Source organism: Rissa tridactyla, chromosome 3 (assembly GCF_028500815.1).
Source record: "Rissa tridactyla isolate bRisTri1 chromosome 3, bRisTri1.patW.cur.20221130, whole genome shotgun sequence".
NCBI lineage: Eukaryota > Metazoa > Chordata > Aves > Charadriiformes > Laridae > Rissa > Rissa tridactyla.
In genome coordinates this window covers 10,086,923-10,101,685 of record NC_071468.1, presented here as the reverse complement: position 1 = coordinate 10,101,685, position 14,763 = coordinate 10,086,923, and the positions used below count along the sequence as shown (strand labels likewise).

Below are 14,763 nucleotides of genomic sequence, written 5' to 3'. Positions count from 1 at the left end.
GGTGAACGCACAGTTTACCTTGGTGACCTCCCCTGCACGGTGGTTGCTGTTGCCTCTTGGCAGTCCTCTTGCCTGCATTTTGCCTGTCCAAGGGTCCAGCCAATTATTGGAGAGTCTATGAGCATCTGGAGAGAGACAACAACATCATAACATCTGCTAGAGGGCTCATGGAGATGGGAGAGTGAATGCTGCTGGGCCTCTCCGTCTCTGACCTCTGTGTATGGAGATCTGCACAAACAGAATGTATTTAAACTTTCCAAGGGGAAACACAGATATCTGTTCACATACAGAGCCCAGCTTGCATCAAGCATTGCTAGTCCCTGTGTACATGCTGCAGTATACATGGATGTTTGGATGGGCTTGCATTGGTGGCAGGGCTTGGGGGCTTCTGGTTCTCTCATGCTTTGGTTGTTCCTCCTGGGAAGTGCTGGCTGCTCGCTCCCCTGCTCTTGAGGGGTGCTCCCTGGCATGTGGCAGCTCATTGCAATTCAGGGGACGTAGCTGAAACTTCTCTTCTTCTAGAAAAGTAGGTCGGGGAAATCTGCCTGTCAGGAATGTCTGGAGGGAGAAAAGGGGATTTGATGAAGGCGATAAGAGCCCGACACAATCCACCTCCATCTGTTTTTATTGAAGAGATTTGTGGCATGAATGTAAATCATAAAGGCTTCTATAAAAATACCAGTTCCTGCTAGAGTGGCATCTTGTGACCTGAGGTGCAAGTCTGAAGTGGGACCTTTGAGTCTGACTTCTCTGTGATTGTGGGCCTCTCACTTTCCCTTCCTGCCTTCTCATCCGAAACAGGGAGCAGTGCCGGGGGGTGTTGAGGAGGTGTGACTGAGTGACCAGCAGCTTTGCTAAGCTGTGCAGTACGATGGGAGGATGAGGTGAATCGTCCAAGCTCTAGTGATCCGTTATAGTAGCAAAAAGGAAGGGATGAGTACAAACAGCTGTGTTTTGGCTAGTTGCTTTTTATCTGGAGGGTAAGGCGGGAGTGGCACGTGTGTGGAAGGATTACTGTTGCTTGTCTTCCGCTATAGAAGTGGAAGGGAAATTTGGTCAGCCAAAGAAATGCTGTGTCCAGTTCAGACCAGGCTCAGTGGGAGCTGAGCATTACTGTCCAACTTGTCAACTTGGCTGGCTTGAGTAGCTGTTGTGTGCACCCCTCATTCTCTCAACAGGAGTATTTTGAGCCTGCTCCAAATGGGTCTGTTTCCTCTTACCTGCGAGATCTTCAAAGATGTGCAATTGCTGCTGCAGGACTCCCATCAGATGAATACTCTGGTGGGAAGAACTTTTGCCACCGCACCCTGATCTGCCTTCCCTCAGAGATGGCACATCCCAGCCTGCAGTGGGAGTGGTTTGCACCAAGCTGGCCTTCCTTCCCATATCCATCTTGTTTTCATGGCTGTCTCTCATGTGCTGGAGACAGAGCAGTGCCTGGTAAAGGGTCTTTGGACATACATTGCTCACAGCCTGGTAAAGGCAGGCAAAGAGCAGTGACACGGTTGCATTTGCATGGGCTGTGTTTGTGCGTTGCTACACAAAGCAGCAGCTTGCAGGGTATGCTTGCTTAAGATTGCCACAGCAGGAAGTGAAGTGTGGACATGGACGAGGAGGGGCTTATCCTGTGCCACCGTCTGGTGCAGCGACTTGCAGCCTGCAGAAGACATTGGGAAGTGTGGCATGGTAGCTCTTGTGTGTCTGAGGCTTTGCTACCTTGGAGATGGGCTTTTTAACAGCCCTCTGAACTTGTAGGGTATGAAATGACAAGACTTAGGCAGTGGCAGCAATGTGTCCTGCTATAAGCTTGTACTGTACCCAGAGGTCCTGTTTGACCATGTTACAGTCAAACAAAAATGCTTTCCTTTTAAGAATGACTGTACTTATAACAGTGTGTGCATAAGGCTGGATGAAGGAGAAACCTTGTGAAGAGCAGCCTTTTTTGTTGTAGTAAGTAGACCTGTCCTTGCATTGCTGAGGGCAATCAGCATTTAGGTAGGTCTAACCTGCCTCTTCCTCTTTGCAAATGTCCATAGCTGGTAGCCAAGTAGGCGCTGAGTTCTCTATCTGCCTCAAATGCAAAAGAAGTTTATTCAATGTTGCTGCTTCCAATAGGTGCTTGCCCGCTTCCAAAATGGGAAAAGCCAATTTGGTTTATATTAGTGAGGCAGGTCAGATTTTCATGAACATTGATGGCTTTCTGCCATTCTCTATGTATAGAATTGTTTTTAAGTTGTGTGAGCAAGAGTTTCTCCTGCTGCCAGTCCTTAGCCCAGTAACTAGTCTTTGAATATGGGAGTAATATGTGCCAAGCAGACAACCTCAGTGTCCTGCTCTGCCAGTGTTTTGAGACTGAAGTCCAAATCTAGATCAAAAGCACTAGATGTTGGTGCCTTAAAAATGTCAGACTCAGCTGGGGGCATAAATTTCAAGATGGAAGTGCCTCGCCAGTTCATATCATAAAAGCATTTCCCAGGGAGAAAGGTTTGCTTCGGAAAACTCTCTAGGACTTATGCTAAAAAAATTGGGCTAATGAAGAGAATCATATTTAGGCACAATGAGATCAATGCATCTTCATGTTAATTATTTTTGGCAACGTGCAATCATCTGTGACTTCTGCCAGCACAAATGCAATGGACTTCAAGCTGCTTTGACAGAGTTCAAGATCTGTACGCTGCTAACAGGAGTCCTCAGAGGCTTGGATGGTGGTTGGATCCCTTGTCCCTTTTGGTGGTGAGAAGAGAAACGTGCAAGGCTGTCAGACAACATAAACTTCCTTTCTTCAAAACGGGTCAGAGCTGGAGTACCAAATGCTAATAGTAATGTTGCTGCTACTGCTAGCCGACTCCCCAGGGCTCTGCTGCAGCCTTGCTTCTGGTTTCTTACATTCTGGAGCATCTCAGCTATATGACAAAAGCTTTAGGTACCTTCTCACAGAAGCAGATTGAAGTCAGTAATCCATCTCTGGGAAGTCCTTTACCACGTACATATGGCATAGCTGTTGACAGCAGCATGGGCTCAGGGTGATCATCAAGGTAAAGTGTACCAAATCACCTGTGATCTCCCTGCAGTCTTTCCTCCTGGAGCCTATAAAAATTATAGGGTTGTTCAGCATAATCATTTCTAGCTTGCTTTTTTAAAAGTGAGTGACTCACTTCATGTTTACTAGATTGAAAATTTACAAATAATTAATCTGCTTTTGCACGGAAATGAAAGTTCAGTTAAAACCTCCAAAGTCAGTCCCTTAAAATTGGCTCACTAAAACTACTTTAGATGTAATGGATTATAAGAACATTCATCTAAACGTGTTTTGTATAGAAAGCCCAGTTGATTGGATGGAGGATTATTATTCTTGAATAGTCAGAAACCAATGGATTCTGTTCAATGCCCGACAAGAGTCTGGAGCTAGCAGATCTTATTGTATACACTCTCTCCTTTTACTTGGAAGTTCAAAGAGGAAAATCAGCTTTCTGCTTTTTCAAGCTTTCACTTGGGTTTCTCAACTCCGCAACTTGCCAATGAACCAAAGTGTTTCATTTCTGCTTGCAGAGGTATTCTCTCTGTGCACCCAGGGCAGGAAACGCCTGTTAAGGCTGGGGCTAGCACTCAGCTAACTCTGGTTCCAGATGTCAGTCTGCTGAGTTCCCTGGGCTTACTTTGAGTTCTTTAAAGCTATGAAGCATTTTTACTGAAAAAACTGTTTTTTAAGTTCACAGAAAATAGTTTTTATTAACTGTATCGTAGGATGAATGTTAAAATTTCAATGTACTTTTTAGGTGTATTTCTCTTTTCTGAAAGATTGGAGTAGAATATCTCAACTTTTGTGTCCGCTCTAAGAAGTGCTGGCTTGGCTCTTATCTGCACATCTGCTTTGGAGGAAGGCCATTGCAGAGGAGATTAAATAAAAGAGCTTTTTGCAAACATTCTTGCTGCGCTAAGGCTCAAGTGTGTTGAAATCTGAAGGGAGACCCAGGATTCCTGAAGGATGGAAGTTCTCAGCCCAGATGAATCGCCACTGTTGTGTGGTCCCCAGAAAGCACACCCACCTGCAAAGTCTTAGTTCTGAATCCGTGACTGACGAATCTGGCCTGGGTTCTGGGCAGGACTGTGTACTTTATTAGCAGGGTCCAGTTGCAAAATCCTGGCCTGGAGGACTGTGGCCTGTGAACTTGCAGGTCCTGGGAAGGTGACTTTCAAGGGCAGGTGCTGTGCTTGCAGGACTTGACATCTGATTTCCATTCATTCTTGGCTTCCCCAGAAGTGGCATTTTTTTTTTTTTTTTTCTACAGTGGTCCTGCTCTTGCAAGATGCTCTTGCCTCTTCTTCTGATGTGAATCTTCTTCCTTCCTTTGATTGTGCTGTTTGTGTGTTCCCATCCTGTCCTTGCTGTCACCTTTGACCTCTGATGACACGGGCCATGGATGGTTGCTGCCTAGAAACCCCTTTGACACTGACTGTGAGTTGGATCACTTGGGGTGTGTGGGATAATTAGGTACAATTGTGTGCAGATGAAACAAAGCAAAGTGTCAGAAAAAGATCACAAAACCCCTGCACTGAACAAGGCTGATCTACACGCAGAGTACTCACATGTGATCAGATCAGCTTGTGCCTTGTGACAGTGCTGGGGAGCTAGTTGCTTCCAAGTAGGTAAACTTTGTCCCACAGTTAAGACATGCCTTGGCCCTGTGCTGCACATGCTTTGGCTATTGCAATGTGAAGGTTGGCAGGGTTGTATATATTGATGAGGGCAGGAATAACTTCAGTGGGGTCCAATTTTAACTGACCTGTATGTGCTTCTCTAGTATTTAGCCGTATTTAAATTTGCAAATGCAATTTTAGTGCATGTTAAAAAAACTAAACTACCGCAGGCTTGGCACATACCCTGCATCAGGTAGAAGCCAGTTGTAGATAGATAGTGTCCAATGGGTGCAGCTGAACCTACTGTGACGGATTGAAATCGCCCTGTTCAGCCTTCTCAGTGTTGACAGAGAAGTCCTAGAAAGCAGTGCAGTAGTTGCTTGTGGACACCAGTAAGTACCTCTGACTTTCTACTCAAAAGCACTGCAGTGATTTCCTCTCTGGTTGAGTAGCAATGCTCTTTAGCCTTTCTAAAGCAAGAGCCTCCTCCATTAATGGCTGCTGCCTTGAAAGGGAGACCTCCAGATCTTCTTCCTTCTTTCAAGGTACAAACCTATTTTAATTCTCCCTGTTGCTAGTTCAGTTCTTGGGCTGTCTTTCCACCTTGTACAAAGCAGGGTTGGCTGCGCTCCAAGTCTGTAAAGAACGACATTGTTCTGTGTGGAATTGCTCATCGCAACTGGTTATTCTCTTTAAACAAGAATCTTTAGGTGCAGATGACATCAGAGGACCTCAGCGATATTTGCTTCTGTGGACAGGACCAAACTGTACTCCTGTTCCCTCAGTGTGTCAGTGTACTTGATACTGGAGCCAGCCCCAGTGATGCTGCAAAATGGTTCTTCCAGACAGCATTGCCAGGGTTGCAGCAGATCAGAGGTTCACTTAAGATTGGGTGGGACTTCCCTGTATCATAACTTGGCTCTGGGGCATGCTGTGTTGACGATGAGTGCTTGTTGGTGGGGACCTGATGGAGCCTAGCTTTTTTATCTACTGTAGGACACACTGGGCTGGATACAGGAATCCTGGAGATGATGGGCTGCTGCTGTAGTGCTGGCATTGGCGGGGGAGGCTTGCTCCATCTGCAGTGACAGCAGTGGAACTGCTTCTCCTGTGTCAGGTTGGTCCAGAGAGCAGCACTGAGCACCTTCCGCCCAGCAGCATGCAGGACTGCTGCTGTTGGGCTGGGCATCCTTGGCCCTACCACTGCTGGAAATATGGCTTGTGTTTGTGAGGCTAGGTGCTCTGAGCATGTCAGATGGTCTATGCAGCTTCCAGGATTCTGGATAGCTGCTGAGTCTACAGGTATTGTGGGCCTGTGTCTCCCCTCACTTCAGCCTCTGTGCCTCCATCCCCTCCACCACATCTGGGCTGATCCTGCCACTTACGATAAGGAATGGTGATGCTCTGATGCGGAATTTCTGATCTTTTCTATCTTACATGAGGGAAGAGTAGGGTGATTGCACCCAAGGAATCGCGCTAACAAAAGGTCCTGTGCTTTGTACCTGGGTAATGGTGCTCTTCAGCCTTCCTAGGGAATGGCTTCCTCTGCCTCTTCTCCATATGTGATTACCCTGAGGAAGGGATTTATCTCTCCTTTGAATTGGCAGCCCATTTATAGCTGCAAACTGAGCACCGGTGAATATAACATGCTACTAACAAGCTGATGAATGCTTTTGGAACCTTGGCTTCTCTGGGCTTGTGCTTTGTTCTTGTTTCTGCATATTGCTGTTCATGCCCTTGGTAATTTGACTTGGTTTCATCTTTTAGATGCTTGCTTCTTGGCCCTGGGAATTGAAGATAGTGTGACCTAGCCAGGGTGGGTTGTCTGATGCCTTCACAGCATTGCTGTTAAGGAACTGCCAGATACTTCTGAACTAGGTTTTTCCTTTGAATTGTACCCTAATGGGATGTCCAGATCCTGGGCCTTTAGTTAAGTTTGTTCCCTTGATGTTGTTATGCCCTGACTTTTGTCCTTCTCTTAAAAATTGTAACTGGCTAGAATTTCACAGTCACTTGCAGTCTTATTGCTTGCCCTTCTTAACCACTTCCTCCATGTTAGATAGTCAGATTCAGAGGTGGCCCTTCATGGCTGTTTTCAAAACTTTTCAGTATTATTCAGGGCTTGAACTAGCTTTTATTTCTTTTACAGGCTTCTTTTACAGTTTGATCAGTGAACCAAAGAAGCCACATTTTTGTCTCTTCTGCTTCAGTTGGCTCATGCACAGCTGCCTGTGGGCCAGTCCAAAGGCATGTGCACAGGCATACGTTTTTCTAACAGACCATGTAGAAGAGCTGGGGATGACTTATTTCAGAAACATTTAACGTCCTCTTGTGTAAAATTCACAGTACTTAGAAAGAAAACAAGGACACTGCACCTGAACACACAGGTTTGACTTGGCCAATGCATGCCCAGATAACAGGCATAAAGAAGTGCCTCTGTTGCACCAGGTGGCTTTGTGCACACCTATCGTGCAGGAAATCCTTCACTCCAGCCATGGATTCCCACAGGTTGGTGGGAAGGATTGTATGATAAACCACCTGTCCCTCCATTTCCCGAGTTCTCCGGTAGGCACTCTGGTGAGCACTACGAAAATGTGCTTTAAAGAGAGCAAGTGGTTGGTAGGGTGTTGAGTTTTTCATGTGTTATGAATTTAAATTGCCTTAAGCAGGGTGTCTTTGGATGGCTGCATGTGCCCAGTGTGGCTGTAATACAGGAAGTGGTGAGGAGGCACACCAAGTTATTCACGGACCCATTTCCTAAACAAAATATCTGTCATGATAGCTCCTGGCTCTGCTTGTGGCTTGCTGGGATGCTGGGTGGGCACAGTGATCCTTGGAAACAATGTCCTGTTCCACTGGGACAGCAGCTGGAAGTGAGCAGCTCCAGGCGCACAGAGTGTCATCAGCTTAGTCTGTGTGCTGCTTGCTGGAGTCCCCAGGGCCCTGTCAGCCTGTGAGTAACTGTCTGATGCTGCTGAGCCCAAGCTGCAGTGCCTTTGAGAGCAGGGGTTGCGCCTGCTGGGAAGCCTGGCAGCCTACTGGGAAATCTTGTGGTGCCAGTAAGCATGAGTGACTGCAGGCAGCAGCTGCCTGCGTGCTTTGCCTGGAGAGGTCCTCAGGGGGAAACTGCCTTTCCTCTGCCCTGCTGGAGCTCGGGCTGCTCCCTGGGCGCAGCTCCTCTACTTTTGCAGGGCAGCCAGTCCGTGTTTCTTGATGCCTGTTCCCAGAGAGCCTGATGTTACAGGGATGAACTTGAGCACAAAGCACTATTCTGTTGCTGGGGTTTTGTGGTAAATACCATAATACCCCTTAGCTAGGGATCTAACATGAGCCATAGCAATGTGTACAGTCTTCTCACTTTCTCTCCAGCTGCATGGGTTGTGTGGCATCTCTGTCTCAGAAAAGCATGCATGTTTGGGTAGAAACAGCCCAGCAGCTTTGGATTGCAGTGATGTGACAACATCGACATCTCTGCCAGGAGGGGCTATTTCTGAAGCTGACTGACGAGGAGAAGCAGTGCACACTAGAGTGTTTGCAGGCATCTATGCTAAAAGGAAAGCTGCTCTGCAGCACCAGGTAAGCTGCATCTCCTTACCATGGGACGTGTGAGATAGCTCTGGTATGTCTGTGGCAGTGACAGGTTGGAGCAGCCAACAGGGTCTTTCTAGGCAGATCTTGGGGTTTCCATTCCACCCTCTGGTCTTGCTTTTGACCCTGAATACACAGGGTGATTGTTCTGCTGTGATTTTAACTACTGTTCTTTCATAGCTCCCCCACTTTTCAGACAAGGATCCTTCTGTCTTTCGTGTGTGGGCAGCACAGTGGCCTCACTGGTCTAGATCAGTGGGTTAAGAGACGGGTGTATCAGAGAGGTTAAAAACCTGTTGGGAAACTCCATGCAGACAATTTAAGCTTACTTTTAGTCAGCCTGGATCCTTTTGCTTTTGCCTGGAAAGTAGTCCACGGAGACCCAGAGGTCCTGGGGTGGTGGGTGGAAAGCAGTGCTTTCAGCAGCGCTGCAGTATGAGGGCACAGGTGGGTACCAAATTACAAACTGGTTAAAAGGAAAAGACTTTAAGCAAAGCTAGTAGGGAGAGCTGTGAACAGAGGCTGAATACATCTGGGAAGACAACACTGCAACTTTGTTAAAATAGCAGTGTTCCAGCCAGTGCAGATCCTGGGGATGATAATACTAGGCCATGATGCTTTGGGTAGAGCATTTTTCTGTTGCTGTCTTTTTCTAGCACAGAGCAGCATGGCCAGACTCTACAATGACATTGTGAGCTGCCAGGTTTGTATCTGACTTGAATCAGATTAAATGTTAGCAGGAAAAGAATTTTGTTGGGAAACATGCAGTTCCCAAGGGTATTTTAGTCTTTCCTCTTAGCTTTTAAATCTGTTGGGCAACTTCATTTTAGCATTTATGGAAGAGTAGAAGGAGAGAAGTTTACAAACCACATCACTGGATATAAGGAGGGTGCAGGGAAGCCTCATGAGCAGCAAAATGTATCAGTTCAAATTTCGAAGCTGCAGCCCCATCAGAGGAGAGAGCCGGCTGTTCTCTGCCTTGTCATTGGCACCTGTTCCTTGCATTTTGCCTTAATGTTGTTAGATTGCCTACTTGGGCAGGCTGGAGGTTTGTGGAGCAGAGCTGCACTGTGTGAGGGAGGCATTTAGTGCAGCTTTACAGGCAGGCTTGAAGCTGTGATAAAACAGCAGCAACCTGGCTGGTAGCCGTGCTGGGTCCAGAGCTGTGCTGGTGCCATCAGAGATGGAGCAGCTCTTCCCTAGAGTGGCTTGGCTCAGAAAGAATGTGTTTAATAGCACAGAGGAAAGCTGGATATGCAGAAGGCTGTAGCTTGTCCCAGTGAACAGTGGTACCTGCCTTAACTCTCTGTTCTGGTAGGTTCAGTCCCTGCTAGTTCATACGCTGTGCTGGGCAGAGCTCTATATTGAATTCCATCTGGAGAGAGGAGACTTGCTAAGAAGGAGGGGCAAGAGTAGCCCTGCCACAGGCTGTAGTGGTCAGTTTTGTGTTGCCCAGGTTCTGCGCTGACTGCATACACAGGCAGTGCTCATCCTGCTTGGGAGTTTGTGGTGCTGGGTAGACCTGGCGCCACAGTAGCAGCTGCTCTTTCCTCCCACAGTGGAACTAGCCGCGTTGGCAGGAATGACTCCTGAGATCAGGGTCAGAAGGATGCACGTCTTGTGTGTGATCTGCTCTCCAGGCTGGCAAAGCATGTGAGAGCTCTCAGTCCACAGGAACGATGGGTCAGGAGGTGACACTTCCCAGGAGGAAGCAGTCCTCAGGTCAGGAGGTGGCATTCAGGTTATATAGTGACTTTAGCTGTCTCTTTGTCTGCTGCGTACAGTGTCCCACACTGACCTATCCTGGAAATAAGTATTGCAACAAGCGCTTGTGTCCTAGACACAAGTCCACAACACAAAGAGCTGGTAGGCCAGAGTGGTCCACTTCTTTTCAAGGCTGCCTGTATTGCTGAGTCCAAAACTGTGGCGCTGTCTGTAGCTATGGAGCCTGCAAAGGACACTCGTCCTTAGAGAAACCTGCCAGGGAATAGGAAAGGAGCATTTCATCACGTAGGCTTATCTTTGACTTGCCTCCACTATTGCATTTGTATTGGTCTGAGAAAGCAGCATTTGTCTTGTTTAGAAGCAATTTGCTTGGAGAGATGCTGGCATACGCTTGCCATGTGACAAGGCACATCCAAACCTCAGAGGGCGGCTCAGCAGCCTCTCCTTGCGTGACTCCCTGTATTTAGGGCTGGTGTACACTCAGTAATGCATCTTAGCTGATCCCTTTTTTAACAAGGATGTCTCAAAAGCATAACCTGTTAAAACCCTATGAAGGAAACATAGTGGCTGGTCCAAGAACAGTTTTGGCTACAGCTACCAGATACCAGTTTTGGAAGCCCTGGGCAAGAGAATGATTTTGCATATCACGTTAGATATTTAGAAAGGCTTTTATATTCTCCTAGATAAATCCAACAGATCTCTTCTGTAATGCTGAGTGAATCGTATATCTTCCAGAAGAAATCAAGTGAATCCATTACCTGGCTGTGTTCAATCCTCCCTCACACCTGGCTGCTTTCACACAGGAAGCAAGCGGCTCTGATAGCTGTTGCTGGTGATCACTGGTAGCTACTGCTGCTGGCTGAGACATGTACATGGTCTGTTGATGTTCTTATCCCTTCTCTGAGCCTCCTTATCTTGTAAGTGCATTTGACCCAGCCTGATATGTCTGCTGTGCCTTGTCCTAACTGATGTACCTCCTTGGGGTGTGACTTGCTCTTTCCCGTGCATCTGTTGTGAGTGGCTGTGCTGTCTCAGTGGTATTGCAATACTATGAAATACATATCTGAACACAGAGGAGCACTAAGAGCTTGTGATGGGAAAGCAGACTGTTCCCGGGAGGCCTCTGGGTGGCAGTCAGAGCTCCTGGACAGACCCATGTGTGGTCCCTGCGCTTGGAAAGCTGCTTCTGAGTGTGTTTAATAGAGCAGCTGAGTGCAGCAAGCTCAAGGGCAAGTTGCTGACCAAACCAGAGCTGTTCTGAGATCATCTGCCCAGAGATTAAAGAGTTAGGCACTCTTCCAAAGGCTGACTGGAGCAGGGCATGCCTGATAAATGTATATATACACAGTGAAATGGTGATGTTTAATATACTTAAGAATGGACTGCCCAGTCAGATGAAAACAGCGGGGGTTGTTGAGGTGGGCTTTCTTTCCTGTGAGGATAGGAAAACCAAAAAATTAGGTGCTCCAATTCAGTACAGTGGTGCTGTATTGCATTTGATATGCTGCACTGGCCTCTTTGAAAAGAGTCTGTTTTGAATGGCCATCCCAGGGGGCACATGCTAACCAGGACACAAGGCTGTGAGGAGGACTTTGGGCCGCTATGAGCAGCCAGCCATGAAGACAAGGAAAGGTGGATGTATCTACTTGCAGGACACTGTTTTCCTCCCTTTGCCTCCCATTTGTCGTGACTGAGGATGCTGTCTTGCTCTTAGTAATATATACCCCGCCGACACTGTCATTCTTTGCTGTTTCCAGCATGCATTTGTCCTCTGTCCTCCTCCCGCGTAGTGCAGCCACCTTGCTGCTGTGGGGAGAAGGAACCCCTTCTCAGCATGGGCTTTATGTTCCTTTGCTCTTATAACCCTCAGAGACAAAAGGAAGAAGAGTGTCAGCTGGTCCTCCAGAATGTCTGAGCTTTGGCCTTGGGTTTGGTCTCTCTAGAGGCACTTGGAAAGAGGTGGGGTGATGGAGGGGACAAGGAATGGTTGCATGGCAAAACAGGCTGGATTTCCTAAGGCAGGCAGAGCTGTTAAATGCTTTACAGGAAATGAAGGTACATAGCAACCTGAGGACTTTTGTCTTCCTGTCCCTCATGCTTTGGGATTTCCATGGGAAGGCCACTTGCGAGTTGGGATGAGTCAAACCTACTGCAATTTGCGGTAACAGAAGTCTGCTCTGGATCCGGCAGCAGGGCAGATGTGTGCTATTGGTGGCAAGCTGCTGTCAGCCAGGATTGCTGGGGAGCCAAAATGTCTCTCTCATGGCAAGGAGAGGATTGCTGGTCAGCACCAGGGCTGTTGTGCTGTACGCCACTTTGTGTAGGTCAGCTGGGAGACCTGATACCCAGCAGGTATTTGGTGACCCTGACTCTAGCTCTTTCCTTGGGGACCCCAGGAGGGTGCTGTCGTGGCCTTTGGCCTCTGCATCCTACTGTGTTACGCCACTTCAGCACAGCTTCCTTTACTTGCCCTTCCCAGGCTGCAGCAGTTGCAGTTGCTGGAGGGCAGGGAGACAAGAGTGTGCTAACAAGCCGTGAGTGCTTTGTCACACTTTCCCTTGGGGAAGCTCTCAAAGCAGGCTGACATCGGCTTTCATCCCAGTTCATCTTAAAGCATGTAATTGGCCCACCTACCCATCCTGATGCCTGAGCTGCAGAGCCTGATGAAGAACCTGCTGTTGTCCCAGTTCATTGCTCCTGTTTGCTGGCAACAGGGACTTGATTTCTGAAAGTGGAGTAGGTCTCTCCTCCCCTCTGTGTGCATCAGTGGTGTCTTATGCATACGTACCACGGCTCAGGGAATATCTCGACTTCAGAAGGCTGTGGCTGAGAGCATATTCCAGGTAGTATCTCACTGCTTGCATCCCGTTTGTGTGCTCTTCCCTTGGCATCTGCTTTGGCCACTACCAGAGGTGAGCTGTAGGGCTGTTCGCCCCTCCGATCAGAGGGGATAAAGCTGCTTTTACGAACTGCTCTGTGAGACTAGCCAGTCCGCCGGGCGAGCGTTAGGGCGTCCCCATCGCCCGGGGTGGTCTGTTCCTGGCTGGCTGCCTTCTGCCCTCTAGTGGGAAGCTTTGCAGGAAAAGGTGCTGCACAGCAATTGAGCCGGCGTGCAGGAGTGCCACTTGCGAGCCCCACTGAACATCTGCCATCTCTCCAGAAGCCCAGTCTCAGAGGTGGATATCACCTTGAAAGGCAAACCTGACTGTCAAAATCAGGAAAAATACTGAGGAGCTGCTAAACTGCTGCCATTGAAGGCTTAGTCCACCATTGTGCGTCTAATAAGGCTGGTAGTGTTGACAAGGAAACGTGGAGGGTCAGTGCTGGGAAAGGTGGATGTGCTCTAACATTTGTGGGTGGCATGGGAGCTACAGGCAAAACACAGGGAACCTGGCTGCTGCCACTTGAAGAAATCAGTGCAAATGTTTGGGAAAATAATCCCACCTAGGAAATGAGCTGCCACTCAGCAGTGGTCAATAAGTCAAACACTGAGCAGCCCAGGGTGCCAGCAGAAAAAATGTACCATGGCTGCTCAAAAGGAGTGTGAGACCTGCCCTGAGGGTTTTCTATCCCGTTAGAGGCAAGGTGTACTGTTGAAAGAGCTCTCGTTGCTGCCTCGCTTTACACTCCAGCCTTCACCTTCCATGTATGATCCCAGTAGAAGTGCTCCTCAGCACCTCTGCCTCCTGTATCCCGTGCAAGAAGAGATGTCTGAGGTTCCTTGTTTACACAGAGCTGAAGCTGCTTCTCTGCCGGGCACCTTTGCCAGTTTGTGAATAAGTTTTAGGTGGTTGTGCAACTCCAGTGCTGCAGGGTGCTTCTAAAGCTGCTGCTCACCCACTCTGTGCGGGTGTACCCCCAAATCTTTTTGCTGAGGCCATAGGTAGGTCAAAATTGTTTTCCTGTCCTTACTAGTTGCTCTCAGGCTTACGGGCAAAGCATGGGCTCTAACCTGCTCCTCCTTACTGTGCATAATTATATTTTCATTCAGTTTCCTTTCCTGCTCTAGCAGCCTTAGGAACTGTACCTCTGTTTTGTATTCCTCAGGCATCGGGGGCTTTAGAGATGTGTGGCAGTCACTGAAATATTGGCCTCGAAATGCAACAGTAAAACCAGCCACTGTGCGTGTCATCAGTGAGCAGCAGTCACCTGTTGGGACAGGAGGTCGGATGAATTTGTAAACAACAGCTGGAGCCAGTGCTTTGCTGCTGGCACTGAATTTCACAAAATGCATGTGTTACCAGGAGCTTTGCTTTTCAAGATGAACTCACAGCCCAGGTTGGTGACAGCGTTGTAAGTGTTTCATCAGACTTCAGAGCAGAAACTCCAAATGTAACTGGAGAGGAGGGAAACAGCTGGGAAGCTGCAACCTGAAGCAGAAAAAAAAGGAAAAACTGTGCCTAGAATGACGCTTTGGGGTGTTTTCAAAGTATGACTTCAGTGTCTAAGAACATACTCTAGAAAATTGCATACTCTAAAAATTTTCACCTTTGAGGTTTTAATGCGGTCAGGCAGTTAACGCAGTGAGTTCCTGGGTTTGCTTCTTTCTCTCTCTTCCTCCCTCCCTCCAGTCTTATTTTGATGTAATTGCTTGCAATTCAGAATCCCAACTTCGAAAGTCAGTGCTTGCTTAGCTAAGGTGAGTGAGAGTGTGTCTGTGTGCATATGTGTCGGTGCACACGTGCACGTGCTCCTTAGCCGGGGGTGGTGCTGTCGGGATGCGTCTGTTTGTATGCGTGTGTGCTCCTTTTCGTTACCATCGTCTTAGCTGGGGGTGGTGGCAGTGCTGGGTGTGTGAATGTGTCTATGTGT

The 14,763-nt window shown here is 48.0% G+C and overlaps 1 protein-coding gene across 2 annotated transcripts in view; it reads left to right on the top strand.

Moving 5' to 3' along the window:
• Positions 1–14,763, top strand: part of LOC128906876 (phosphofurin acidic cluster sorting protein 1-like) — a 66,750-nt gene that overhangs the window by 28,696 nt on the left and 23,291 nt on the right. The window contains exon 2 of one of the 2 annotated variants that reach the window (XM_054194920.1): positions 13,999–14,229. The exons of the other annotated variant lie outside the window; for it this stretch is intronic. Within the exon in view, the coding sequence (XP_054050895.1) occupies positions 14,180–14,229 (50 nt within the window). The 5' untranslated portion in view covers positions 13,999–14,179. The remainder of the gene's footprint in view (positions 1–13,998; positions 14,230–14,763) is intronic. 2 annotated transcript variants of the gene reach the window in all.